Raw genomic sequence first — 27,204 nt, 5'->3', positions numbered from 1 at the left:
AAGGGAGACCTTAAATTTGTGTTTTGAGTTTTTTTTAGTTCAGTTCAGTATTCATTCTGAAATATTGTATGACTAGTGATATTCAGTGCTTTGGAGGCATATTGGCTACTTAATCAACTTTGTGCGAATAAATCTCCCTTTATAATGTCTTTTTAATTGTGGATTTGCTCAGATATATCTCTTTTTTGGTGGCACATCCTGAGTTTTCTGTATTCTTTCCTCTCTCACCAGACTTAAAACTTAGACCATATTGAAAGAAGGTTTGGAAGGCTTCCTGAGTATCATTCTTCCTTATGATTAGGGGAAAGAAATGTCTGTCTATCTTCATCTTTCCTCTCAGGCTTTTGTGAAGTGAGGAGGAAAGTCCAGCCCCAAGGCTGATTTGAACGTGTGATTCAGAGCAGTTCCGGGCACTTGTGGAAGAGTCAGTTCTCCTCTTGTTCCCACACGAGTGCATTCCCTTGTTCTGCCCCCTTCACTGAAAGGAGCTTATTGGGCTCTTCACTGCTATCCATATTCTTATGACCTGGCTTACTAGAGCCTTCCAGAAGAAAATGTAAATGGCCTACATGAGCTTATGTACAGGATTCTCTCTCTCTCTTTTTTTTTTTTAATTTTATTTTTAAACTTTACATAATTGTATTAGTTTTGCCAAATATCAAAATGAATCTTGAAGCCAAGAGGACACATATATTTCCAGAGTAATTTACTTATGGCTCCTCCTGAAGCAGATGGATAGGAAGAACTATTTAAATTAAAGTATCACGACACAGGTCAAGGTGGGTTTCAGGTCCTCCTGGCCTTGCAGTTAGTAACTGCAAGTTCTAGGTTCTGTGAGGTTCTGTGAGGCAGGTTATCCTGACACACAGGTGAGAGAACGTGGGGACCAGCTGACGCCAACATCAGAGGTGATCTCTCCATGGACAGAGGTGCTGCAGACCCCAGGAGCTTACGTTCCCCTTGCACATGTGGGGATGTTCGTTTCACACATGTGGAGAGATTCCAGACCCTAGAAGACAGTCTGACCAATGGAGAAAATAGCCTACTTTATTCTTCAGTGCTAATGTGTAAATATTTAGTGGTTTGCTTTGAGACACAAACCTCTACTAATCATGCTGTTGGTATTTCCCAGTCATACCAGCATTGACAGTTAATTTATGTAGATCTTAATGTTAAGTTTCTCATGTTTGTGTGAGTGTTTAAGCAGATATTTATTAGCAGGGTGGTATTAAAAAAATCAAATCTTCTGTCTTCAATTTTTTCCTTACAATGAAAAAACTTCTTCAACACTTTCTTCTGTTAGTGTTCAGTAGTCCAAATGATATTTTGTAGCACACTTTGTACAATGGAAAATTATTTTAGAGATGCTTTTTTGTAATCATACATTTGCAACTATGTTATTAATAATTAATGAATTTAGATGTTTCTGCATTTTAATTTTGACATTCTGTACACATTAGAATAAAATGAAAACAGGTTAAGGTAATAACATTCACTATTTTGGGGTATTTAGGAACCTGTTTTATTCACTGGAACAATGAGGGAAAATCTGGATCCCTTTAATGAGCATACGGATAATGAACTGTGGAATGCCTTAGAAGAGGTAATTTATTAATAGTAACTGTAATTAACTTGTTAGCATCTGTATATGTGTGTTTACATTTAGAGCTTTGCAGATAATTAAGGGGAGCGTGTCAGTTTCAGTGACTTGGTAATAGGAAAACACTGATGACATGGGTGCACTTAAAATGTGTGTATTGATGATGATGAAAATCAACAATATAATGTGACATGTTTTCATTTTAGCTATTTTCCTAGAACCCTGAACAAATAGACACATTATCTTGTCCTTAGCAGAGTACTTAGATCAGATCAGATCAGATCAGTCGCTCAGTCGTGTCCGACTCTTTGGGACCCCATGAATCACAGCACACCAGGCCTCCCTGTCCATCACCAACTCCCGGAGTTCACTGAGACTCATGTCCATCGAGTCAGTGATGCCATCCAGTCATCTCATCCTCTGTCGTCCCCTTCTCCTTTGCCCCCAATCCCTCCCAGCATCAGAGTCTTTTCCAATGAGTCAACACTTCGCATGAGGGATCAAATTCTACTAGTGACCTAGTGAATTAATTACTCCATTACACTCCAATATTCATTTTATTCCTCTGGTCTTGGGAAACATCTCCTAAGTGGAGACAATAGTAGTTTTTTTCTTATTAACTAAAAGATATAAACAAGATCATACTAATAAAATGTAGAAGTTTCATAGGAAAGTGTTTATAAAGGTCAATTATATAGTCGGAATTAATGATGATTATTTATTGGCAATTATGTCATTTTAATGCTGTAGCATGAATGCAGATAACAGAACCCTGGAACATCTGCTCAGTTTTTACATGGGAGGTTCATTTCTAGAGAATTTTCTGTTATTTGTGTCATGTTTTTGCTTGCTCCACTTCTTTGAATTTCCTCACCCTTGCATGAAAAAAATTTTGACTATTAAGTTGCTGTCAGTTTATATTTTAATACAAATCATTTTGTGTATTTGCACTAGTTTTATAAATCAATTCTACTGTTGGAAGAAACCCTAGACTTCTAAGCCATAGACAGATTTCTAATTTCTCCTAGGACCTAGCTCAGTCTTTTGATTTTAAAAAGTAAGAATGAGTATTCCTATGCATTAACGATGAAAGATTAGAAAGAGAAATTGAGAAAGCAGTCTCTTTACCATTGCAACAAAAACAATAAAATACCTAGGAATAAACCTACCTAAGGAGGCAAAAGACCTGTACCCATAAAACTATAAGATACTGACAAAAGATATCAAAGATGATGCAAAACAGATGGAGGGATATACCATGTTCTTGGATTGGAAGAAACAATATTGTGAAAATGACTATACTACCTAAAGAATCTTCAGATTAAATACAATCCCTGTCAAATTATCAATGGCATTTTTCATAGAATTAGAGCCAAAAAATTTACAGTTTTAATGGAAACACAAAAGACCCCAAGTTGCCAAAGCAGTTTTAAGAAAGAAAAACGAAGCTGGAGAAATTAGGTTCCCTGACTTCAGAATATATCACTGAGTTGGCCAAAAATTTGTTACATAAGATTTTATGGAAAAACTTAAACGAACTTTTTGGCTAGTTCAATACAGATCTAGAGTAATCACGATGGTGTGGCACTGGCACAAAAACAGAAATATAGATCAATGGAACAGGCTAGAGAGTCCAGAGATGAACTCACACACCTGTGGTCAGCTAATCTGTGACAAACAAGGCAGGAATATACGATGGAGAAGAGGTGGGTCTCTTCAGTAAGTGGTGCTGGGAAAACTGGACAGCTATGTGTAAAAGAAGAAAATTAGAACACTCCTTAATACTGTATACAAAAATAAACTCAAAGTGGATTGAAAACCTAAATGTAAGACCAGATACTATAAGACTCTTAGAGGAAAACACAGGGAAAACATTCTACATAAATAACTACTAAATGTTTGATTGATCTTTTCATTTCAGAGAAGTGTGGCATATTTTTAAAAATCTTTTCTGTTTATTTGTTTGTTGTTTCACAAATCTGAGAGATTGATTGTTCATGTTGGTTTGAATTGGTATGTTTGTCATTTAGTGTCACCCTTCCATGGAAGCTCTGAAATCTGTAATATACAGATGAGCCTTGACTGTGAGCAGGCAGATTTGGAGGTATGACCGTTTCTAGTCAGTAATTCTGGTTTCTGAAGGATATTACCACTGAGTCTTTAAACACCTACCCTGCTTTTCAGCAACATGTGGATTTTGTTTTCTTAAATTAGGTTGATTGCTTCACCTTCTCCTGCCTGAAAAGCAGTGCACCTCTGATTTCATTTAAATTTGTGAGTCTTTGCTTCAGCTTCAACATCAGTCCTTCCAGAGAATATTCAGGGTTGATTTCCTTTAAGATTGACCAGTTTGATCCCTTGTTTCCAAGGGACTCTCAATAGTGTTCTCCAGTACCACAGTTCAAAAGCATCAATTCTTCAGCGCTCTCTTATTGTCCAGCTTTCACATCTGTACATGACTACTGGAAAGACCATAGGTTTGATTATATGGACCTTTGTCAGCAAAGTGATATCTTTGCTTTTTAACACACTGTCTAGTTTTGTCATAGCTTTCCTGCCAAGAAGCAATCATCTTCTAACTTCAAGGCTATAGTCACCATCTGCACTGACTTAAGAGTCCAAGAAGAGGAAATCTATCACTGTTTCTAAATTTTCCCCTTCTATTTGCCATGAAATGGTGGGACTAGATGCCATGATCTTAGTTTTCTTAATGTTGAGTTTTAAGCCAGCTTTTTCACTCTCCTCCTTCACCCTCATCAAGAGGTATCACTAACTCAATGAAGTCAGTTTTTAAGTGAACCAAAAACCCTAGTTATTAATTTGTAAATGATGCCTAACTGGATATGTGAACCCAAACTCACAGAGTTAAACTGAGAATTAGTAGGAGGAAACCACTGTTTTCCTCTTTATGAGGAAAGGAAAAGATGGCATAAAAACATTTAAGGTCCTCTAGTTCTGTTTCTTCTTCCTCTGCAGAGATGGACACTCAGGAGGAAGACATTCCTATGGATGCTGCCTGTCTCATTTTGTTATTTTTCTAAATATGCCTAAAGTACATTTTTCATGTACTGAAAACTTTCCAACTTACTGTAAACTGATAAAAGTTCATCAGAAATTAGTGCTATTGGGGAGCTAAAAAGCAAAGGCAGCTCCAAAAATATAACATGAGTAGTGCCTGAAGATGAAGCACTGTATCATTCAGAGGTTAAAAGGTCATAGTAGATAAATCTCTGGAAGTGAATCATTGATGTGTTGCTTCCATTAAAAAGCAAAAATGAAACACCTTAGATACTGGGATTTGGAATTAAGAGTAGAGTATGGAGGCTTCCACAGTTGCTGAGTGATGAAGAGTCTGCGTGCAATGGAGGAGAAGTGGGATTGATCCCTGAGTTGGGAAGATTCCCTGGAGGAGGAAATGGTAACCGACTCCAATATTCTTGCATGGGAAATCCCATGGACAGAGGAACCTGGCAGGCTACAGTCCATAAGGCCCACGACTTAGCAACTAAACAATAACAAAAATGTCCTGTCAAAACTGGGAAGAAATAGTACAGGTAAATGTCTGACATTGATAGTGTCTCTGTTAGGACACAAGCGTGTCTCATCACACAGGAAACAAAGATACAGAAACCTGGGCATCAGCGGCCTGTGCATAAGGAACCACGTGGTTCAGTCCTTGCTGTGGAGACAGGTCACATGTCCATTTCCCGGGGCCTTGTGTTAGGTGAACTTCCTTTACTGCTGGCCCTGCTCTGGTAAAAGCTCTTCCCCATCTGTTGATTGCATTTCAGTGTCTCCTTCTGAGCCACACCAGATTTTCTTCTTGAAAAGTAAGAAAGTTCCACAAAATGTGGAAACCACCTGACCTCTGTGTTCCCCTCCTGTGAGGGGTGACAGCACCTACTACACAGAGTGCACACAGCGATGATGGAGACAGGATGCCTTAAAGTCCAGTTTATTATTCTTCAGTTTTGCTATATTCTATTATTTTCCCAAGCTCAAAAACAATCTGAAGTATTCTATATTGAGATGTATAGTTTTGAATAGTAGTTATTTGTTCTATTTTCCTTAAATTATAACTTTTTCAGTGCTTTCCTTTATTTAAAGTGTGATATGATATCTTGGAGCCAGTTAATTGTTATAAGAATATATCCTTTTTACAATTACACTGAATAAGAAAACAGTGTTATATATAAATTAATTATCCATATGAATTTAGTTTCTATGGTATATTTTATTTTTTAATATAAATTTATTTATTTTAATTGGAGGTTAATTACTTTCTAATCTACAGAAACATAAGTCACACAATTACAGTCACTTATGCCTTCATTCATGTTGTTGCTGTTTGTCGCGTCTGACTCTTCTGCAACCTCATGAAGCCTGCCATGCTCCTCTGTCCATAGGATTTCTCAGTCAAGTATACTGGAGTGGGTTGCGATTTCCTTAGCCAGGGAATCTCACCCAGGATCGAACCCAAGTCTCCTGTTTGGCAGGCGGATTCTTTACCACTGAGTCACCAGGGAAGCCCACCTTCATCTAGCCAACAAATATCTACTGAGAGCTTGTTAGGCAATGTTGCAGGTTCTGGGGCTGTCACAGTCATCAAGAGACAAAATGTCTGTCCTTCTGGAGCTTAAATTCTCCTGAAGAAGTTGAAAAGCAGGCCAATGCATATGTAATGAAATCTCAGTGCTGATACATGCAAAGTAGAAAAGTGAAGCAGAACTTGAGGAGGGGCTAGCCGATAGCATTATTAATAATGGACAATATATATTGATCTGTTACAAATTCTGCATGTACTGACTCATTTAATATTCTTAACAATGTTAGGAGGCACACACCTTTATAATTATGGTATCATAGTCTTAGAGTTTAGGAAGCTAAGATAGAAGGTTCAGGAACTTGCCCAGTTGGTACAGCCAGGCAAGACTTAATCCCCAGGCTGCCTGGCTTCAAGTCTCGAATTTATTTTTGTTTGGCTGCAAAAAAAAAAAAAAAAAAAAGTCAACAAAAGAACCTAAAATGCCGTACTTTGGTGCAATCTCCAAAATGACAGAATGATCTCAGTTCATTTCTAAGGGAAACCATTCAGTATCACAGTAATCCAGGTCTATGCACCACCCTAATCGTAGAAAGTGAAGAGGAACTAAAGAACCTGTTGATAAAAGTGAAAGAGGGGTGTGAAAAAGCTGGCTTAAAACTCAACATTCAAGAAGCTGAGATCATGGCATCCTATCTCATCACTTCATTGCAATAGATGGGGAAATAGTGGAAACAATGACAGACTTTATTTCCAAAATCATTGCAGATGGCGACTGCAGCCATGAAATTAACAGATGCTTGCTCCTGGGAAGAGGAGCTATAACAAACCTAGACAGAATATTAAAAAGCTGAGACATGACTTTGCCTACAAAGTCCATGTAGTCAAACTTATGGTTTTCCCAGTAGTCATGTACCAATGTGAGAGTTGGACCACAAAGAAGGCTGAACGCTGAAGGACTGATGCTTTAGAACTGTGGTTCTGGAGAAGATTGTTGAGAGTCCTTTGGACAGCAAGGAGATCAAACCAGTCAATCCTAAAGGAAATCAACCCAAATTTTCCTTGGAAGGACTGATGATGAAGCTGAAGCTCCAGTACTTTGGCCACCTGGTGTGAGGAGATGACTCATTAGAAAAGACCCTGATGCTGGGAAAGATGGAAGGCAGGTGGAGAAGGGTATGAAAGAGGACAAGATGGTTGGATGGCATCATCAACTTAATGGACATGAGTTTGAGCAAACTCCAAGCAATAGTGAATGACTAGGAACACTGGTTTGCTGCTGTCCATGGGGTTGCAAAGTGTTGGGCATGACTCAGCAACTGGACGACAATAACCTGTATCCATATACTGGGGGAAATAAGATGTGTTTTCTTTTTCATGTGTTTTCATTCACAAACAATGCATTTAAGACACTGAAGAAAATGCACTTGACTGGTCCACTATTTGTAGGATTAAACTTGGGAAAGAACCATCATCAGAATGGGCTCCAGGATTACTAATGTATAAGTGGCAGTTTGCTATTGCTGGAACTTGCATATATTAAACTTTAGAAAATAGTAAAGGGCCAATAAGCTTATATCTTCAGAGAACCAGATTTTCTGTAAAATTTTTGAAAACTTTTCTCTAGTGTATGAATTCTTATGCAAAATGTACTTTAGGAAACTTGACTCAACCATAAAGATCCTTTTAACTTTTCTGTTTCAATCCATATTGGGAGAAATAGCTTCACTTTTTGAGAAACTTCCTTAACTAACCCCTGGGCGGGGGTGGGTGGTTTGGTGGATGTCCTGTGGTGGGAAAGGGGGACACTGAGATCTTTTTGTCCTGAGTTGACTCCACAATCTTTCTCAGTGAACACTCATTGGAAGGAGCTCTCCCCATCACCTGGCTGTACATATAAGATACGTAAGAAGTCCTGAGGATGTCAAAGCTCTAATGTCTAAAAGGCATGTCTACTTCAGTAGCAGTTTGCTTAGAAAAATGTCATTCTTTCTGTATCCACAGGTACAACTCAAAGAATCCGTCGAAGGTCGTCCTGCTAAAATGAATACTGAATTAGCAGAATCTGGATTGAACTTGAGTGCTGGTCAGAAACAACTGGTGTGCCTTGCCAGGGCTCTTCTCAGGAAGAATCAGATATTGATTCTTGACAAAGCCACATCATACGTGGATCCAAGGTGTGGAGCTGAGCCCCAGGAAATCTTAAACTGACTTGTAAATGTGGTAAATGGAAAACATTTAGTGAATCTTAGAAATGTTTCTAAGTGCTCGCTTGGCCTCATGGATATCTGTTGATAATATTAATTCCAGAAAATAAACATAAAAACCAAGACATGTTATATGGTGTTAATATTGTTATGAAGCACCCTAAGAAAGCTGAATTCCTAAATCCAGCTCCTGATAGTTTCAAGCAATTTTGAGGGAAGACTAATTTTCCATCATTTTATGAAAAATAGTAAATTTCTAAGTAGACTTTTTATACTTAGTTTTTTAGGAACAAGACTATATGTTAAAGTATTGATTTAAAAAAACATTGTAAAAATATCATAGGATGTTTTTAAGTCTTAAGTCTGCTTTTCCTGTCTTTACTGAATTAAATCAACTTCTTTGTTTCTAGAACTGATGAGTTCATACAAAAAAGAATTCGTGAGAGATTTGCCCAGTGCACTGTGCTGACCATTGCACACAGGTTGAGCAACATTATTGACTGTGAATGGATAATGGTAAGACCCTCTCCATTTTAGTTGCTTCCATTTATGTTCAATTTTCAGTGTATCCTTCTGTGTAAAATTTGATAGAAACCTCCATTAATTTTTCTCTTAGTTTCTTCTCTCATTCCTGAAAATTACTCAAGTACTTAACTATACTTTTAGAATGCACTATTAAGTAATATATCCAATAATCTTATATTTTCATATTAAAAGTTTATTTGAATTGTCATTTTTTTATGATGGCCAACCATTAAAATATTCCAAACCCAAGTTATAGCTCCATATTTTAGTGGGGTAGAACTCAGTCATTTTCACTGTGTCAGTTGTTTCAGCATTTTTTGATTCCCTTATAAAAAAAATTAGCCTCTAGTTTAGACTGCCAGGAGGTTTATGACTAAAGTTGTAGATTTTCTCAGGAGTCCATGAGAAGAAAAAGCCTAGTGAGAAAAACAGCATTTATTACATAGGGATTAGAGGGCTAGAAAAGTGAAACACTGGGGTAATGATTTTAGAAAGCAGCTACCATATCCTAGGACAGATCTCCAGACCTGAGAACTCAGAAAAGAGGCCCTAAGGAATTGATACTCAGACCTCCAAGAAGTCACTGCCTGGTTGCTGGTCATATTTGTGAGGGGGCAAGATGGGACTGGTTCTCCAGGTGCTAATAGCTGGGGGCTGAGTCAGGTCCCAGTGCTGAGGTGACGCTATCAAGTAGAACATTAGCGGTGTTTCCCACCTTCAGTCTCCCTCTAGTGCCCCCTACTGGCAACCTAACAAAGGCCACCTGGCAAAATAGTCTGAACTGCTGCAGTGACTTGCAGAGACCCAGCTTCTGCATCACAGATGAGAGTTTGGAAAGAAAGGCAAATCAGGGATGAGAGGCTAATTAAACAACCAGCGTTTGTGTAATTGTATTGTATTGTGTAATTGTATAATTACACAATAGCTCTGTTCTGCACACATGGCAAGCTCCAGGCTTTGGTCTCTGGATATCTGTCTAGTATATTCCTTCCAGGTTTGGTTGGCTTCTTCTTCCTTAGTAATTTAATATTTCCTTCCTTAGCTTCATTTCCTTCCTCCATCTATTCCTTTTCTCTCTCTTTTTCATTTTCTCTCTTTCTTTGTCCTTTTTCTCTGTTGCTTGCTCAGTTTCAATACATGTTAGGATGTGCCTTTATAAAACAAGAAAAGCATTCTTCAAAGGATAAACTTTGGCAGCAAATAATCTCAAGGAATGCAAGATACTTTGAGGTATTTTGATGGTCCATACTGTCATGTGAGTGTATGTTCCTTGGTTCTTTGTCTCATCACAACAAAGATTTGGAGCAACGGACATTAAAGCCCTTGGCGCATCACAGCTCTCGGGTCTTGGACAAACCGTGTTACAGCTCTTAGGCAAATCAGTGTTACAGCTCCATTTTATTTAGAAGATAGCAGGAGAATCCAAGACTCGAAGAGAAGACAGTGGAGGAGTGCGTAGGGAGGGAGAGAGAGACAGGCACACACGAGAGAGCGAGAGCGTGTGCGTAGGGAGGGAGAGAGAGAGAGAGTGCCTGCGAGTGCGCACGCGCGCGCGAAAGAGAGCTAGAGCGTGTGTGCACGTGGGGGAGAGAGTACGTGAGAAAGTGCTTTGGCTCTTCCTTTTATATGTTTTTTCCTCCACTTGGGCCTGCCCTATGCAAATTGGGTTTAGCCAGGAGTGTTGTTTGTTCTGTTTGTTCTGCCTGAAGTCTTCACTCTGGTCCTCGGACCTTCCTTGTCTTTTAGCCACCGCCATTTTGGACTCCTTTTCCCTATTCTACCTACCTAACAATACAAAACAGGCAATAATCACTAATGAGTGGCCAGTAATACCCACAGTTCTTTATGTCTCATGATAATAGAACTGTCTTTTTTGACTTGGACAGTTCCTGGAATATCACTTCCCACCCTACCTCACATGCATTGTCAGATGGGACATCAGTGGGGACACTGAGTAGATACAAGGTTGTCAGAACTGAGGCAGTGCCTGTAGCCTCACTCCCTGAACTGGATGTGCCCAGGAGTGAGGTCTGGGGAGACAGACGACAGGAGTGGGGCATCCCCAACCAAAGGGATGCCCTAGGCGCCAAACCATGCATCTGGTTACCTGGACTAGACATCACAGTAGGAAGTGGGCTCTACCTGCAGACTTTCATGAGGCATGGGGTGACATTCAAGACTACCCAACAGTGACTCTTAATTTCCAGAAATGTTTTGTGTCAGGCATCCTTAATTGTTCATTTTGTGTTCTTGATGCTAATTGGAAAAGTAACCTTTTATTGCTAGATTTTACCTGTCACTTTGTTCTTACCTCTCAACATTGCATTTCAAAGATTGTCCCCTAAAGCATCATTCTTCCATTATAAATAAATGATGCTGTGAAATTTACCTATTTCAAGCCCTTTTCCAGGCTTTAGACAGAGTAGCAGAAACATGGCTTGATCTCCAGCTCAATTAAGGGTCTGTTCAATTAAATTCTTTGCTCCTAAATGTACCCTAAAGATTTATTTTTGGGTTTTGGTATTATAGCATTAATGGTAGCAGATTCTTTTTATTTTCTAATTCTTAGAAATACTGTCACCTTGGAGTGTGTGGTTGGTTAGGGAAACTGAGGAAGGACAGAATTTGGACATGTCATCTGGTCTCTAGTCTTTCCCATTCTATTGTTTTCCTCTATTTCTTGGCATTGATCACTGAGGAAGGCTTTCTTATCTCTCCTTGCTTTTCTTTGGGACTCTGCATTTAGATGAGTATATCTTTACTTTTCTCCTTTAGCTTCTCTTCATTTATCAGCTATTTAAATAACCTCAGATATGCAGATGACACCACCCTTGTTTCAGAAAGCGAAGAGGAACTGAAGAACTAACTTCTTCATGAATGTGAAAGAAAAGAGTGAAAAAGCTGACTTAAAACTCAGCATTCAAAAAACTAAGATCAGTCCCATCACTTCGTGGCAATAGATGGGGATACAATGGAAACAGTGACAGACTTTATTTTCTTGGACTCCAAAATCACTGCCGATAGTGACGGCAGCCATGAAATGAAAAGACACTTGCTCCTTGAAAGAAAAACTATGACCAACCTAGACAGCATATTAAAAAGCAGAGACGTTACTTTGCTGACAAAGGTCTGTCTAGTTAAAAGCTATGGTTTTTCCAGTAGTCATGTATGGATGTGAAAGTTGGACCATAAAGAAAGCTGAGTGTCAAAGAATTGATGCTTTTAAACTGTGGTGTTGGAGAAGACTTTTGAGAGTCCCTTGGACTGCAAGGAGATCAAACCAGTCCATCCTAAAGGAAATCAGTCCTGAATGTTCATTGGAAGGACTGATGCTGAAGCTGAAACTCCAATACTGTGGCCACCTGATGTGAAGACCTGAAAAGGCCCTGATGCTGGGAAAGGTTGAAGGCAGGAGGAGAAGGGGACGACAGAGGATGAGATGATTGGATGGCATCACTGACTCGATGGACATGAGTTTGAGCGAGCTCTGGGAGTTGGTGATGAACAGGGAGGCCTGGAATGCTGCAGTCCGTGGGGTTGAAAAGAGTCAGACATGACTGAGTGACTGAACTAAGCTGAACTGTCACCTGGTCAGTCCTAAAGTGTTATCACTCAGCACCTGATCTGCAGATGTGAACATATGTATCCTCTGAACAAAGCAGCTTTGTTGCTATTATCAAAATATGTTCATTTATTTAATGCTTTACTTACCGATTTGTTGTTTAGTCACTCAGTCATTTCCACCTCTTTGTGACCCCATGGACTGCAGCACACCAGGCTTCCATGTCCTTCACTATCTCCTAGAGCTTGCTCAAACTCATGTCCACTGAGTCAGTGATGCCATCCAACCAGCTCATCCTCTGTTGTCCCCTTCTCCTCCTGCTTTCTATCTTTCCCAGAATCAGGGTCTTTTCTAATGAGTTAGCTTTTCACATCAGGTGGCCAAAGTATTGGACTTCAGCTTCAGCATCAGTCTGTTCAATGAATATTCAGGGTTCCTTTAGGATTGACTTGTTTGGTCTTCTTGCAGCCCAGGAACTCTCAAGAGTCTTCTCCAGCACCACAGTTCAAAAGTATCAATTCTTCAGTGCTCAGCCTCCTTTATGGTCCAACTCTCACATCTATACATGACTTCTGGAAAAATCATAGCTTTGACTAGATGGACCTTTGTCAGCAAAGCAATGTCTCTGCTTTTTAATACACTGTCTAGGTTTGTCATAGTTTTTCTTCCAAAGAGCAAGTGTCTTTTACTTACCAATATATCCTGGTAAATTTCCATAATCTCAAATTTTTCTCTCTTGATCAATGCCTATGAACAAATTAAAGAACTTTTATGAAACAATGTCTGGCCAGTCCCTCCCCAACTTTCTAGTTTTGTCCCACTCTGCTCACCCTCCTTCCTTTACAGCTAAAATCACACTGATGGTCTTTCAGTTCTACAAATTCAGTATTCGCTATCTTACAGTGTGCCCTCTCTAGACTTTTGGATTAGTCTAAGATGACTGTGGTGGCAATGGTGAGATGGTGGGGCTTGGGGTAGATAAGGAAGTGAAGCCAAGTGGACTGCATGATGGATTGAACATGGGATCTGAGGAGAGAGAAAGAAATTGATGTTGGTTTCTGGGTACAGAGACTGAGCATCTGGGTGAGTAGGGAAGACAGAGGGAGAAGGGAGATGCTAGGGTTCTCTTTGGAGCCTGTCACCTTTGTGATGAATGACCTTATTTCTAGAAAAGGACCTTACCCTTCACTGTGGAGCTTCCCTTCTCACTCCTGTGTTGGGAGACCTTCAGTGTAGGACTCCCTGGTTGCGTTCATCATTGATGTCACAGGGAGGTCCCACCAGGAGATGTAAACTTGGCTACTTGTTTATATTTTGTTCTGAACTGCTTGTGGTTGCTGACTCCTCTGGTAGGAATGGCAGGATTAGACCTCAGGGGACCTCTGCACCCACCAGTTACAGAGTTGGGGATTGTCCTCTGTGCTCCATTTACCCCAGGTATAAAGCTTGTATATTTTTCTAGAGCTTCTGATTACCAGTTGGCTTTCAATTCAGCAAAAACATCACCAGTAATGTTCTTTTTCAAAACTTTAATTTTTGAGGCAATCTTATTTTTATTGCTTGCTTTAGAAATATAGACATACCTTGTTTTATTGTGTTTCCCAGATACTGCTTTTTTTTTTTTTTTTTTTTACAAATTGAGAGTTTGTCAAAAACCTACATTAAGCATGTCTGTGGGTGGCATTTTTCCAACAGCATTTGCTCATTTTGTGTCTCTATGTCACCTTTTGGTAATTTCTTACAATATATCAAACATTTTCACTATCATTGAAGTTGCTCTGGTGATCTGTAACATCAATGATCTTTGATATTGCTACTATGACTTACTGAAGTCTCTGATGATAGTTAATATTTTTTAGAAATACTTTATTTTTAAGTTATGTACATTGTTTTTTTCATTGTTCTTTATTGTGCAATAATGCTATTGCACACATGCTTGGGTACACAATAATGTAAACAAAGCTTCTATGTGCCCTGGGAAACCAGAAAATTCATGTGACTCACTTTACTGTGATGTTCATTATATTCTGGAATTCTGAAACTGAACCCACAATAGCTCTGAGGGATGACTGTACCTGTTTCCTTTCTGGAAAGCAAGTGATTGTCTGTTCTGAAAGCTTTAAGGACATAAAGACAAGTCAATCTACTACAAAGTCTAATGTTCCAGAGGGCAGGTGGCCAGCCTGGAGGAGCGGCTGTGGAAGTGACAGATGTTTGATTTTCTTGAATCAAGACATTTCCCAACGCTGTGTATCTTATAAATAGCCCTCAAAGCTCAGAGTCTGAGAGCTAAAAGCACTAACTAATGATAACAACCCCAAAGGCCCTGGGCAGAATATAAAACGCTACAGAGTGTTCAGTTCCAGTAATCATAGTCATGATTAAAGCTTTCATTTTTCTGAAAATGAAAGAATTTTCATTTTCTTCCTTTCCTATAACCATATAATAATGAAAGGCTTGGCTGGGCCCTTGTCTCCCAGTGAAACATGGGAATCAAACCATGTAAATACCACCAATCCTACCGCCCAAATTCTCCCTGTCCTGCCCCTTTTTGAGATATTGCCTGAGTTATGTTACTGGGGGATATTGTATGCTAATGGGTTTCTTTCTGCTGTTAACAGGTTTTGGATTCAGGGACACGGAAAGAACATAATCAGCCAAATAAGTTGCTGCAAGATAAAAACAGCCTATTTTACAAGATGGTGCAACAACTGGGTGAGGCGAAGGCTGCTGTCCTCAGTAAAATGGCAAAATAGGTGAGGCTGTTGCGGGAAGCTGTAATTAAAATTCGCCTCCAGGATTCACTATTCTCAGGATCTCCACCAAGGGTCTGGGAACAAGCACTCTGTGTTCTTTTCAATAGAAGCCTCCAGAGAGGAAGCTTCATGACTGGGTCTTTGACAACACATGGCAGGTGGAAGGCAGGTCTGCTGGGAATCTGCAGCAGTGCTGGGGGTGGGGTCGGGATGTGTGAACCCTTCTGTGTGCGTGCACCTGTGCCTGAGAGAGAGATTTTGGATTTGACTTTCCACATGTTTGGACTCTAGGTTCAGATTCTCATGGAACATAAGAAGATTTGTTTTTTTCAGACCCTTTACATTCATTCTGATTGGTACTCAACATATTTGTGATACAAGTTCCATCAAATAATATCCAGGAAATTTGAGAGTTTAAGGGGAAAAAAAATGGAATATTTCGATTCTAGGAAGATCTTCCAGAGAAAGGTGTAGGTCTCTTCTGTTTCCTAGTCTGTAAAGAAAATTCTTACCTGAAATTATCACTTTCTACCTAATTCTTTGTTGTTTAGAGTTAGGTCCATTTACGCCCCCCTCCACATTTCCTCTACCTTCTGGACGATGAAATTGTCATCAGGACAAATCAAGAACTCACAATAGCTTCACACTGTAGTCTGAATGGTGCCTGAAGGTTTACAGAGCACTTTCTCATAGATGAGGTGTGTGAGGCACTAAGCACTGTGTGTGGTCTGAGGAAGGGGCTCAGTGAGTAACATTCAGGTCACGTGGTATCTTCCTAACAGAGGTGTAGTGGTAACCAAGGTCTGGCTTAAGAGACTTAGCCACTGTCATGTAGCCATCTGCAAGTCTTTCTGGGACCAGGTGGGAGTGGGATTGGGGTTGATGGGAAGATGGAGGGAAGGAAGGTCTGGTGTTCTTGTCCCTTAACATGTGTGACTCAGGGTGGGATGTGGCTTCCTCATTGAAAATTTATCTCTGGGTGTTAAATTATAGATGTATATTCCATTCTTCATACTTTTCTGTCTTCCCAAGATTTTCACTTTTAAACAGAATAAGATTATTTGTATAATATTTAAAATGCCTTAAAGAAAACATGTTCCAGTATCTTAAGTACTTGTATATGAAAGATTTATCTAAAATGTGGCCTGAGTTCATCACTGTCTCCTCTCAATCCTCTGTAGAAATGAGGAAATGCAGAGCAGGACCTTCCGATGCTCATCAGGTAGGAGACTTCCTGGGTCCCAGAGCTGGCTGAAGAGTTGACAGAACTGGAGTTCATGCTTAGGTTTAGGGAAAAGGAAGTCTGTGTTTTGAACTTTTCATGAGTACTTACATTGTGTGCAAATGTTGAGAAGATGAACAAGGAACTCTGTATTTTTTTATGCCTGAAATTCACAGAGTACTTTTATCCACTAGAGTGTCTCCCAGTCAGGCCATCCCTCCTGACACCTCGAGAGCCAGGAATCTCCCAAACCCTTTTGGTCTTTTGACCTTAGGCATTTCACATCAAAAAGTGGTGTTCCCACCTGTATGTCAAAGTCTTCATTTTAAAACTATATCATCATAACATTGAGTAATGAGAAAAGGAACACAGAATTTTAGATTGGTCCAGATAATAAGATAATAGGATTCAACCCTCTCTTTGTACAGGTGAGGAAACTAAGGTGCTTTAGAAGGAAGGTGGTCCTATATACATAACTGGTGTTAAGCTAGTTTGCAGCAGACACAGAATTAGAAATTTGGTCTTTTAGTAAATATTTTAAATCAAGTGTAACATACATAATGAAGCAGACATAGGTCATAGAATTAGAAATCTTGTGATTTCAGGTCTAGTAATCCTGCACCTACTCTAACAATATTAATGGTAAGTTACATTTGTGTAGTTCTTTATAATTTACATAGTTCTCACATGTATGATTTCATTTACTCTCCTGATGGTCCATTTTTATTCCATGTCATGAATGAGGAGAGTGTGTTCTGAGTGCACCCAAGGTCACAGAGCTGGTCCAGGGAGCACAGAGGGGGAATTGCTGAGGGAGGCTGAGTGCTGTCCTCTGTACTACCTTCTGTGTCGAGCCTGAGAACACTGCTCCTGTCACCTGGTAGCCAAGGTAGGGCCAGTCACCGAAGTTCATGGTGACAGAACCTCTCTCTTGGATTTCATTCCTGCCACTGGCTCAGGTCCCTCTACAGAAAAAAATACATTTCTGAATTCTCATGCCATCTTGACATTATTTCTGCATACTCTGCATCCTCTTAGGAGGAGAAGCTGTCAGATTATCAGTTTTTTTAATGTGCAAGCATCAGATATCAATGCCTTGTTCAGAGCTATAACACGGGGCGCGTTAGCCTAAGTCATGAGGTTTCACTCTATTAGAACAGAATTCATTCATCTGAAAAGAAAACCCAATATCTGGAAGAAGGTGCTTCCACATCATATTTTGAATGTGATTGAACTTGTAGCTCAGGAGAGCTGATCACTGTCTGATTGACTTTTTTGGATGATCCATGAAATAGTAGAGAAAGTACCTTTTAGATACAAAAAGCTAAAGGGGGCAGGAGTTCGCTAGGGCTGCCATACAAAAACCAAAGAGTAGGTGACTTATAAAACAGAAACTTATATCCTCACAGCCCTGGGGGTTGGAAGTCTGAGGTAAAGGTGTCAGTGGGGTTGGTTTCCTCTGGGGTCTCGCTCCTTGCCTTGTAGACACCATCTTCCCTCTGTGTCTTACATGCTCTTCCCTGTGTGAACCTGTGTCCTGGTCTCTTCTTATGAAAACTCCAGTCTGTTAGATTAGAACCCACCTGTATGATTTCATTTCAACTTTATTTAATTTACTAATTTATTGCCTCCTTAAAGATGTCATCTCCAAATACAGTCACATTCTGAGGTACTGTGGAGTTTAGGATTTCAACATGTAAAATTGGAGGTGAGAGGGTAACAGGCAAGAAGGCCAGGGGTCTCCAAAAGGAGGAAGTAGTCTGCAAGTTTCAGACATTTTTTAATTTCTCTCTTAAGCTGCATGAGGAAACAAACTACTAGTGTTACATTTTTTCTCCTTCTCTGTACAAACTTATATCCGTTGAAAAACAAATGCAAAAAGGCAAAATCATTGTCTGAGGAGGACTTACAAATAGCTGAGAAAAGAAGAGAAGCTAACGGCAAAGGAGAAAAGGAAATATATACCCATTTGAATGCAGAGATCCAAAGAATAGCAAGGAGACCTAAGAAAGCCTTCCTCAGGGATCAGTGCAAAGAAATAGAGGAAAGCAGTAGAATGGGAAAGAATAGAGATCTCTTCAAGAAAACTAGAGCTATCAGGGGAACATTTCATGCAAAAATGGGTACAATAAAAGACAGAAATAGTATGGATCTAGCAGAAGCAGAAGATATTAAGAAGAGGTGGCAAGAATACACAGAAGACTATACAAAAAAGATCTTCATGACCCAGATAATCATGATGGTGTGATCACTCACCTAGAGCCAGACCTTCTGGAATGTGAAGTCGAGTGGGCCTTAGGAAGCATCACTATGAACAAAGCTAGTGGAGGTGATGGATTTCCAGTGGAGCTATTTCAAATCCTGAAAGATGATGCTGTGAAAGTGCTGCACTCAATATACCAGCAAATTTGGAAAACTCAACAGTGGCCACAGGACAGGAAAATGTCAGTTTTCATTCTAATCCCAAAGAAAGGCAATGACAAAGAATGTTCAAACTACTGCACAGTTGCACTCATCTCACACACTAGCAAAGTAATGCTCAAAATTCTCCAAGCCAGGTTTCAACAGTATGCGAACTCTGAACTTCCAAATGTTCAAACTGGATTTACAGAAGGCAGAGGAACCAGAGATCAAATTGCCAACATCCATTGGATCATCAAAAAAGCGAGAGAGTTCCAGAAAAACGTCTGCTTTATTGACTATGCCAAAACCTTTGACTCTGTGGATCACAACAAACTGTGGAAAATTCTTCAAGTGATGGGAATACCAGACCACCTTATCTTTCTCCTGGGAAATCTGTATGTAGGTCAGAAAGCAACAGTTAAATCTTAACATGGAACAACAGAGTGGTTTCAAATCTGGAAAGAAGTACATCAAGGCTGTATATTGTCACCCTGCTTATTTAACTTATATGCAGAGTATATCATGAGAAATGTTGGGCTAGAAGAAGCACAAGCTGAAATCAAGATTGCCGGGAGAAATTTCAATAACCTCAGATATGCAGATGACACCACCCTTATGGCAGAGAGCAAAGAACTAAAGAGCTTCTTGATGAAAGAGGAGTGAAAAAGTTGGCTTAAAACTCAACGCTCAGAAAACGAGAATCATAGCATCTTGTCCCATCACCTCATGGCAAATAGATGGGGAAACAATGGAAACAGTGACAGACTTTATTTTATTGGGCTCCAAAATCACTGCAGATGGTGACTGCAGCCATGAAATTAAAAGACGCTTGCTTCTTGGAAGAAAAGTTATGACCCACATGCTGCTAAGTCACTTCAGTCGTGTCTGACTCTGTGAGACCCCATAGACAGCAGCCCACCAGGCTCCCCCGTCTCTGGGATTCTCCAGGCAAGAACACTGGAGTGGGTTGCCATTTCCTTCTCCAATGCATGAAACTGAAAAGTGAAAGTGAAGTCTCTCAGTCGTGTCTGACTCTGTGCGACCCCACGGACTGTCGCCTACCAGGCTCCTCCGTCCATGGGATTTTCCAGGCAAGAGTACTGGAGTGGGGTGCCATTGGCATATTAAAAAGCAGAGTTGACATTACTTTGTCAACAAAGGTCCGTCTAGTCAAAGCTATGGTTTTTCCAGCAGTAATGTATGGATATGAGATCAGATGAGATCAGATCAGTCGCTCAGTCGTGTCCGACTCTTTGCGACCCCATGAATCACAGCACGCCAGGCCTCCCTGTCCATCAACAACTCCTGGAGTTCACTCAGACTCACGTCCATCGAGTCAGTGATGCCATCCAGCCATCTCATCCTCTGTCGTCCCCTTCTCCTCCTGCCCCCAATCCCTCCCAGCATCAGAGTCTTTTCTAATGAGTCAACTCTTCGCATGAGGTGGCCAAAGTACGGGAGTTTCAGCTTTAGCATCATTCCTTCCGAAGAAATCCGAGGGCTGATCTCCTTCAGAATGGATATGAGAGTTGGACTATAAAGAAAGCTGAGCACTGAAGAATTGATGCTTTTGAACTGTGGTATTGTAGAAGACTCTTGAGAGTCCCTTGGAGAGCTAGGAAATCCAACCAGTCCATTCTAAAGGAAATCAGTTCTGAATATTCATTGGAAGTACTGATGCTGAAGCTGAAACTCCAATACTTTGGCCACCTGATGCGAAGAACTGACTCATTTGAAAAGGCCCTGATGCTGGGAATGATTGAAGATGGGAGAAGAAGTGGATGACAGAGGATAAGATGATTGGATGACATCACCAACTCAATGGACATGAGTTTGAGTAAGCTCTGGGAGTTGGTGACAAGGAAATCTGGTGTGCTGCAGTCCATGGGGTCACAAAGAGTAGGACAGGAGGACAGGACTGAGGGACTGAACTGAACTGATGCAAATTTAAAAAGAGGTTTCTTTTAAAATTCTGTTTGCCATGAAGATACCTCGTTCCACCTGAAGTTAACTTTTCTCAAACTTTGAGCTAACCAATGTGTTTTTCCTATTGAAATGTTTATCTTAAGCTATGTTAAGGAACTATGCATTTACCCTAGACTCTGTCTTCAAGTGGGCTCCCCCTAAGACTCAGAACAGACTTGACAAACCAGTGTGGTTTACTCATGCAAATGTTCTCTTAAGCTATGTCAGTGAGACTATATTTGCTTGGAAACCTGAGTTTCCTCAAGATTCATGTCAATCATCTTATGGCCAGGGACAATTCACTTTGTGCCAATGTTATCTCAAAATACATGTTGTGTGTGAGGGGCCTGGTGCCAGTCTCTGAGTTTTGACACATTTCCTTTCTCTAATTAGCAGACTGCTAGCAGCTATATGGCTCTTCCCTGTAGCTCAGATGGTAAAGAATCTGCCTGCAATGCAGGAGACCCAGGTTAGATCCCTGGGTCAGAAAGATCCTCTGGAGAAGGGAATGGCAATCCACTCCAGTATTCTTGCCTGGAGAATCCCATGGACAGAGGAGCCTGGCGGGCCACAGTCCATGTGGTCACAAAACACCACTACTACTAGTAGCTATATACCATTCGCCTAAAGACCATCAGGGGACACTCTTTCTGCCCCCTTCTGATGTCTATCTCAGAAGCTTTCTCTATCTCTTTTATACTTTAATAAAACTTTATTACACAAAAGCTCTGAGTGATCAAGCCTCGTCACTGGCCCCAAATTGAATTCTTCTCCTCTGGAGGCCAAGAATCATGGCGTCTTTCATGGTTCAGCAACAGCCTTTCAGAAGGGACATGATTCAGCTCCAAGAATAAATGTCTGCCATCCATTCTGTGGAGAAAGCAATGGCATCCCACTCCAGTACTCTTGCCTGGAAAATCCCATGGGAAGAGGAGCCTGGTAGGCTGCAGTCCATGAGGTTGCTAGGAGTTGGACACGACTGAGCAACTTCACTTTCACTTTTCTCTTTCATGCATTGGAAAAGGAAATGGCAACCCACTCCAGTATTCTTGCCTGGAGAATCCTAGGGATGGGGGAGCCTGGTGGGCTGCTGTCTATGGGGTCGCACAGAGTTGGACATGACTGAAGTGACTTAGCAGCATCCATTCTGTTCTGTGATGAAACAGATGTGGTTGAGGATTTTTAAAGTTTCTTTGTTCCCAGTTTGTAACAAAGGTGTCATTTTGTCTATATGAAATCACCTAATACAGCCCAGAAGTTATAAAATTCTCACATCCTAGCTCTAGGCACCTGGCCCAGTTGGATAGATGGAGCAGGCACTTAGCATCCATGTAGCCTTGTGTCCCCCAGGGCCTCTGAGCCTCAGGTCCTCACCTGTGTGTAGGGCAGGATTACAGCCCTGCTGGCTTCTTCACACTTATCACAGGGATCAGATGAGAGAGAAGATGCTTAAGGGCTTTGAGAATATAGAGGGGTTTATAGAGAATATAGAGAATAGTGGGATCAGTTTATAAAAGGCTGTAAATAGAAACCTTGCCTCCCAATAATAAAACAAATATACCCATAGTTCTTCTAGGTTGCTTTTAAGACTCTAAATCAGGGGTGCCCAACTGCTGAAGATCCTTTGCCATATTCAGTTCAGGTATTTCAGACCATGAAGCAACGTCCTTTTCAGTTAAAAGTTGCTAAAAACAATATTTTCTTTATAAAAAATTGTATGGAGAAGAGTTATAGAGAAAGGAACCAGATGATTTTGGAAAGAATGTTAAGCAGTAGAAAATGAATTTTCTTTTGTTCCTTTAACTCTTTTTAGTTTCACCAAAAGAGTACATACATATATAATCACAAAATATGTCTAGCTTAAGAAAATGGAGGGTTATGATATGCAATTAACCACCCTCCCCACTCCCACCAAAGGTTTTATTACTAAATGCTTCCATTACAATGGAAATAGCCTCAGATTTCAGCCAGTGCAGCCAGTGGCCCCAAGCATTCTTGGAGGGTTTATTTTTCTCCTTAAGTGACATTTAAATATATAGCATTTCATGTGCAGAGCAGGATATGTTAGCAACAAGAGAGTAAGAAAGTGCACTTACTGTGAAGGTAGGTGTCCTAGTGCTTTTCTGTTTCGTGTGTGAAGTTCATTCTGTCTCATAATACCTTTGTTTACAGCACCCACAATGCACTTGCGGTCAGGTTCTATAAAAGAGACCTGTAATCATATGTCTAAGCAACTCAGTTTGTGACATGAGTTAGCCTCTGATAGACGATACATTTTTTGTTTTAAAGACTCAAATGAAATTTTTCACATTCTTCTTTGAGGAAAGAGTTTCACTTGAAGTTGTTTTTTGCCCAAACATGTTCAGAGAAGGTTTCACAAGCCCTGACATTATTTTATTTTGTTATGTGCATCTGTAAGGAACTGAGATACAATACAGCTACTAAAACCTGATGATTGTGGAACTTGACAGCACTTCCTTTCCTTTGTGTTCTGATTATACACTGAGAAACCAGTATCTCTTCCAGTTCAGCTAGAATCTGGTAGAATTCAAGAGCTCAAAGGTCTGGCAGAGATCTGTCCTATTGTTGGGTATCAACTTATATTTTAGAGAAGTCTCTTGGTTGAGTCATTGTTAAAGCATTTGCTTTTCTTTTCATTCTTGGAACCCACTATCCACAGGTCACATTTCTATAGGACTATAACTGCTTTGCCACACAAATTAAACACCAGGATATTTCATACATATATGCCAGTGTTTCAGTGCTTGTCAATCAGAGTTTATAAAATATAAAGATAATAACCCAATATTAATATCCAAATCTGTTATGCTCCTTTTATGTGTGAAAATAACAAACCCTGTTCAGATGTTAGATTTCCTATCCTCTTTGTTACCCTGTTTTTAATTTATTTCAGGGAATAAAATGATTTTGCATGTCAATTTACTGTAGTGATAAAGCATATCTGTGAATCAGAATGATCAGAAATCTAGTAGATCTACAGGTTATTTGGCATTACGTCCAGCCCCACTGAGGGTTTTAATGGGGCTACTTCCTCCATAGAATAAATACAGCCCTGGTTTTTTAAAACTGTGCCTCCAACAGTAATATGATTGCTGCACATGAAGAAGGAAACCTGGAAATGTGTTGCCTTAGGAGGAGGACTTTAAAACTTTTAAACATGTTGTTTTTGTCTTTTTTTCCCTCAGGGGTACTTCAAAAGGAGACAGCCAGATATCACTCACAGTGACCATGTGGTTATGAATGTTTCCAGTGGACAGCCCTCAGCCTTCACAATTTTTGAGTCAACACTGTGATTCTCCCATGAGTTCATGTCTATTCCAAAGGCCTTTTCCCAATAGGTTTTGCACTGCATAAACTATATTCTACTTTTTTTTTTTTACACCAGCAACAAATATTTACACATTACAAAATGGGAGATCTCCAACCTCAGTGATTTCAATCTCTTGAAAAAGGAATTATGATGTTTATTTAAATGTTATATTACTTGCTTTCTTATCCAAATCAGAGGTGCAGGCCACCAATAAAAGCTGTCTCCCAGGTTTTGTGTCTTGAGAGACTCCAGAGCCAAACTCATTTTCTAAGATTTGAGACAAAGTTGTCACAGATGCTTTTTTACTGTTCCCCGAATTACATATTACTTTCCAATTATATCAGGGATTCTGTTTATTTGAAGACTGTGTGAAGTTACTGTTTTGTGTCCACTTCCTTTAACATGACTAGGATCCATTTTCCCACCAAAAGACCTCTGATTAAAATACTATAGAGAAAACTGATAGGATAAACATACAATATACTATAGTTTAAGTAACCAAAAAAAAAGGGGGGGGGGTATATGGTTAAATACAGAAGGACAATATCATATGTTCTGAAAGAGAAGAAAGAGAAAATATGCTTTCTTAAAATAGGAGCCCTTCTAGGGGATTTGCTAATGAAGGACAGACATGTGCTAGACTGTCTTCTAGATAGAGGATTTTTTTTTTTTTTTTACGTTAAAAATTGTGGTAAAGTATATATAACATAAGGCTTCCCTGGTGGTGCAGAGGTTAAATAAATTTTGCCATATAACCATTTTCAGTCACATAATCCAGTGGCATTAATCACATTGACAGTATTGTGAAGCCACATTGTCTGGGTAACTTTTGGTAATTATGTGCTTCCTCTTCAGTGTGTTATTTCTGCAGAGTCATTTTGATAAGTTTCATTTTTCTAGGAGGAATCTGTTTCCTGTGAGTTTTGAGCTTGATTGGCATACATTTATTCACAATGTCTTATATGTTTAATCTCTGCAGCATCTCTAACTGTGTTCTTTTGGCTTTTTAATTTTATTTTAGCCTTCTTTTTTATGAATTATCTTGTATAACTTTTTCATGTTTTCAAAGAATCACCTTTCTGCTTGATTGTTGCTCTCTTTTTCCCCTAGTTCATCATATGATTCTTTCCTTCAACTTTTCCTTAACTTTGAGGTTTTTCCTCTAAATTCTTAAATTGAAAAGAGATTAACATCATTATTTTTCTAACATAAATATATAAAGCTGACTTTTCCCCCCTAAAATCCACTTTAGCTACAATCTGCAAGTTTTGGTACTCACCACCGTCAATAGCCATAGTATTATGTATTTTCTAATTCCTAATTTAATTAATTAACTATATCTTTTACCCATGAGTTATTCATGAGTATAATGTTCTCTAAATTTCAAATGCTAATGGATTTTTTTATTAGATTCAGCCATGTGGAACTGCTAACATTCAATCTTTTTATAAGCTATAAAGTAGCAGTTTCATATGGTTCAACATATAGTTTTCTTTTGTTATTAATATATAACTTAATTTCATTTGGTCAGACAACATTAGATTGTGAATTTTAAACCAAAGGTAACCACATTCACACTAAAGGTCCTTGTTTCTACCATTTTGTATTTTATTGGGGTTTTTAAAAATGTTATATGTACATGTGTAACCAGTAATTTTCAATAAAAGTCCTCCCTGAATACTGGAATGTTTTCTGATACGTGTTGCAGGCTGGCTTTCTGGGATGCAGACTCGGATGGAGTTTAGTTCTGGGATGTGTATTGGGGGTGCCCTTGGGGTCAACACTGTGGAATCAGGAGGGAAGAAACAGGGTAAAGCAGAGGGAAGGATCAGGCTGGATCACTGGCCAGACGACCTGAGCTCACCCCATGAGAGTTTGGAGTGATGCTGACCTTTCAGGGTTGTCCTGACACATTCAATGACCAGGCCTTTATACCTCCATCTGGATGGATCATTGCACTTAGGCTGCCCCCACAGGGGCTAGTGGTTTAAGGTTACCCACTGGCAGCACTAACAGCTGCTGGATAACAAGTCCTTGAAGGGAGGTCAGGACAGTATGTCTTCATGTTCTCCCTGGGCATGTATCACAGCTCCAGAGGTAGGTGATGAGGGTGTACTGTGGGGGAAACTCTTGATGACTGATGTTTAAGGCAAAATGATGACTCAGCGATTCTCCTCAATACCCTCTGGTCTGAGAAGGTCCATGTAGTAGAGAAATCCTCATTCTCCAGGGTCAGCCCAGTTGTCGCCTCTTCTAGGAAGTCACATTAAGATCAGTCATCATCCTAGGTAACTCAGATTTGTGTATTACTCTGAGCGCCTCTCATGTTAAACTGAACCATACTTGGTTAGTGTCCTGTTGTCACCATCTTGAGATACTTTATTTTTAAACAAGGGGCCTGTTCTTTCTGTTATGCATGTAGCCTGCCCTGAGTGTGACTGGTTACACGTGGTCTTTTTCTCATCTAGTATAGGGCACTTGAAACTGTGCCCTGTTCACTTTTTAATTATGTCTTCCAGCAGAGTATCTGTACATAGAGGGTGCTCAGCAAATGTTTGTTGAATGAATAAGTGATAACCTAGAGCAAGCCTTCCTTCTCAATTTTATAATTTTGAGCTTTTAAGAGGTAGCCTGGGATAACAGAAAGCCCTGGTTTTGGAGTCAGTCACACTGATCTGTGGGTTCTTTCTCTACTACTCACTAGCACTGTGGGTGTGGGAAAGCAGTTACCACCCAAGGTGCCAGGACATTATAATGGCACCATCCTTGACAAAATAGGCTCTGGACACTTACAGTCATGTAGTCTTAGTTACATGCTCGGGTAAGCATCTCAACCTCTGAATCTCAGCTTCTTTGTCTGAAAATTGAATATAGTTTCTGCTCTTGAACCATCGCTTTGGTTGGGATGATGGACGGACTAAGAGCATCCAAAGACCCAGGGTGGAATCACTGACCTTGGTTATTCTTATCACCAGAAGAGCATAACAGGATGGGTGTGGATGAAGGAGATTTGTAGATTGAAGAAAGTGTACTTGAGGAGGTCCACATCTGATGGCCTAAACCAAACTGTTCTTCCTGCACATGTAGTTA

General features: G+C 39.9%; 1 protein-coding gene across 1 annotated transcript in view; it reads left to right on the top strand.

Moving 5' to 3' along the window:
* The window catches only part of LOC113888424 (multidrug resistance-associated protein 4-like), a gene marked incomplete at its 5' end in the record, with an annotated part of 50,718 nt that extends 26,095 nt beyond the window's left edge, over positions 1 to 24,623 (top strand). The window contains 5 exons of the mRNA XM_027535550.1: positions 1,514 to 1,603; positions 8,148 to 8,320; positions 8,761 to 8,866; positions 15,059 to 15,193; positions 23,990 to 24,623. Coding sequence (XP_027391351.1) covers positions 1,514 to 1,603; positions 8,148 to 8,320; positions 8,761 to 8,866; positions 15,059 to 15,193 — 504 coding nt within the window. The remainder of the gene's footprint in view (positions 1 to 1,513; positions 1,604 to 8,147; positions 8,321 to 8,760; positions 8,867 to 15,058; positions 15,194 to 23,989) is intronic.
* Between the last annotated feature and the right edge of the window lie 2,581 nt (positions 24,624 to 27,204).

The sequence above is a fragment of the Bos indicus x Bos taurus genome, unplaced genomic scaffold (genome assembly GCF_003369695.1).
Source record: "Bos indicus x Bos taurus breed Angus x Brahman F1 hybrid unplaced genomic scaffold, Bos_hybrid_MaternalHap_v2.0 SuperScaffold_100126, whole genome shotgun sequence".
Lineage (NCBI taxonomy): Eukaryota > Metazoa > Chordata > Mammalia > Artiodactyla > Bovidae > Bos > Bos indicus x Bos taurus.
Note: the sequence above shows the minus strand (reverse complement) of the source record. Positions and strands in the feature narration are given on the sequence as shown.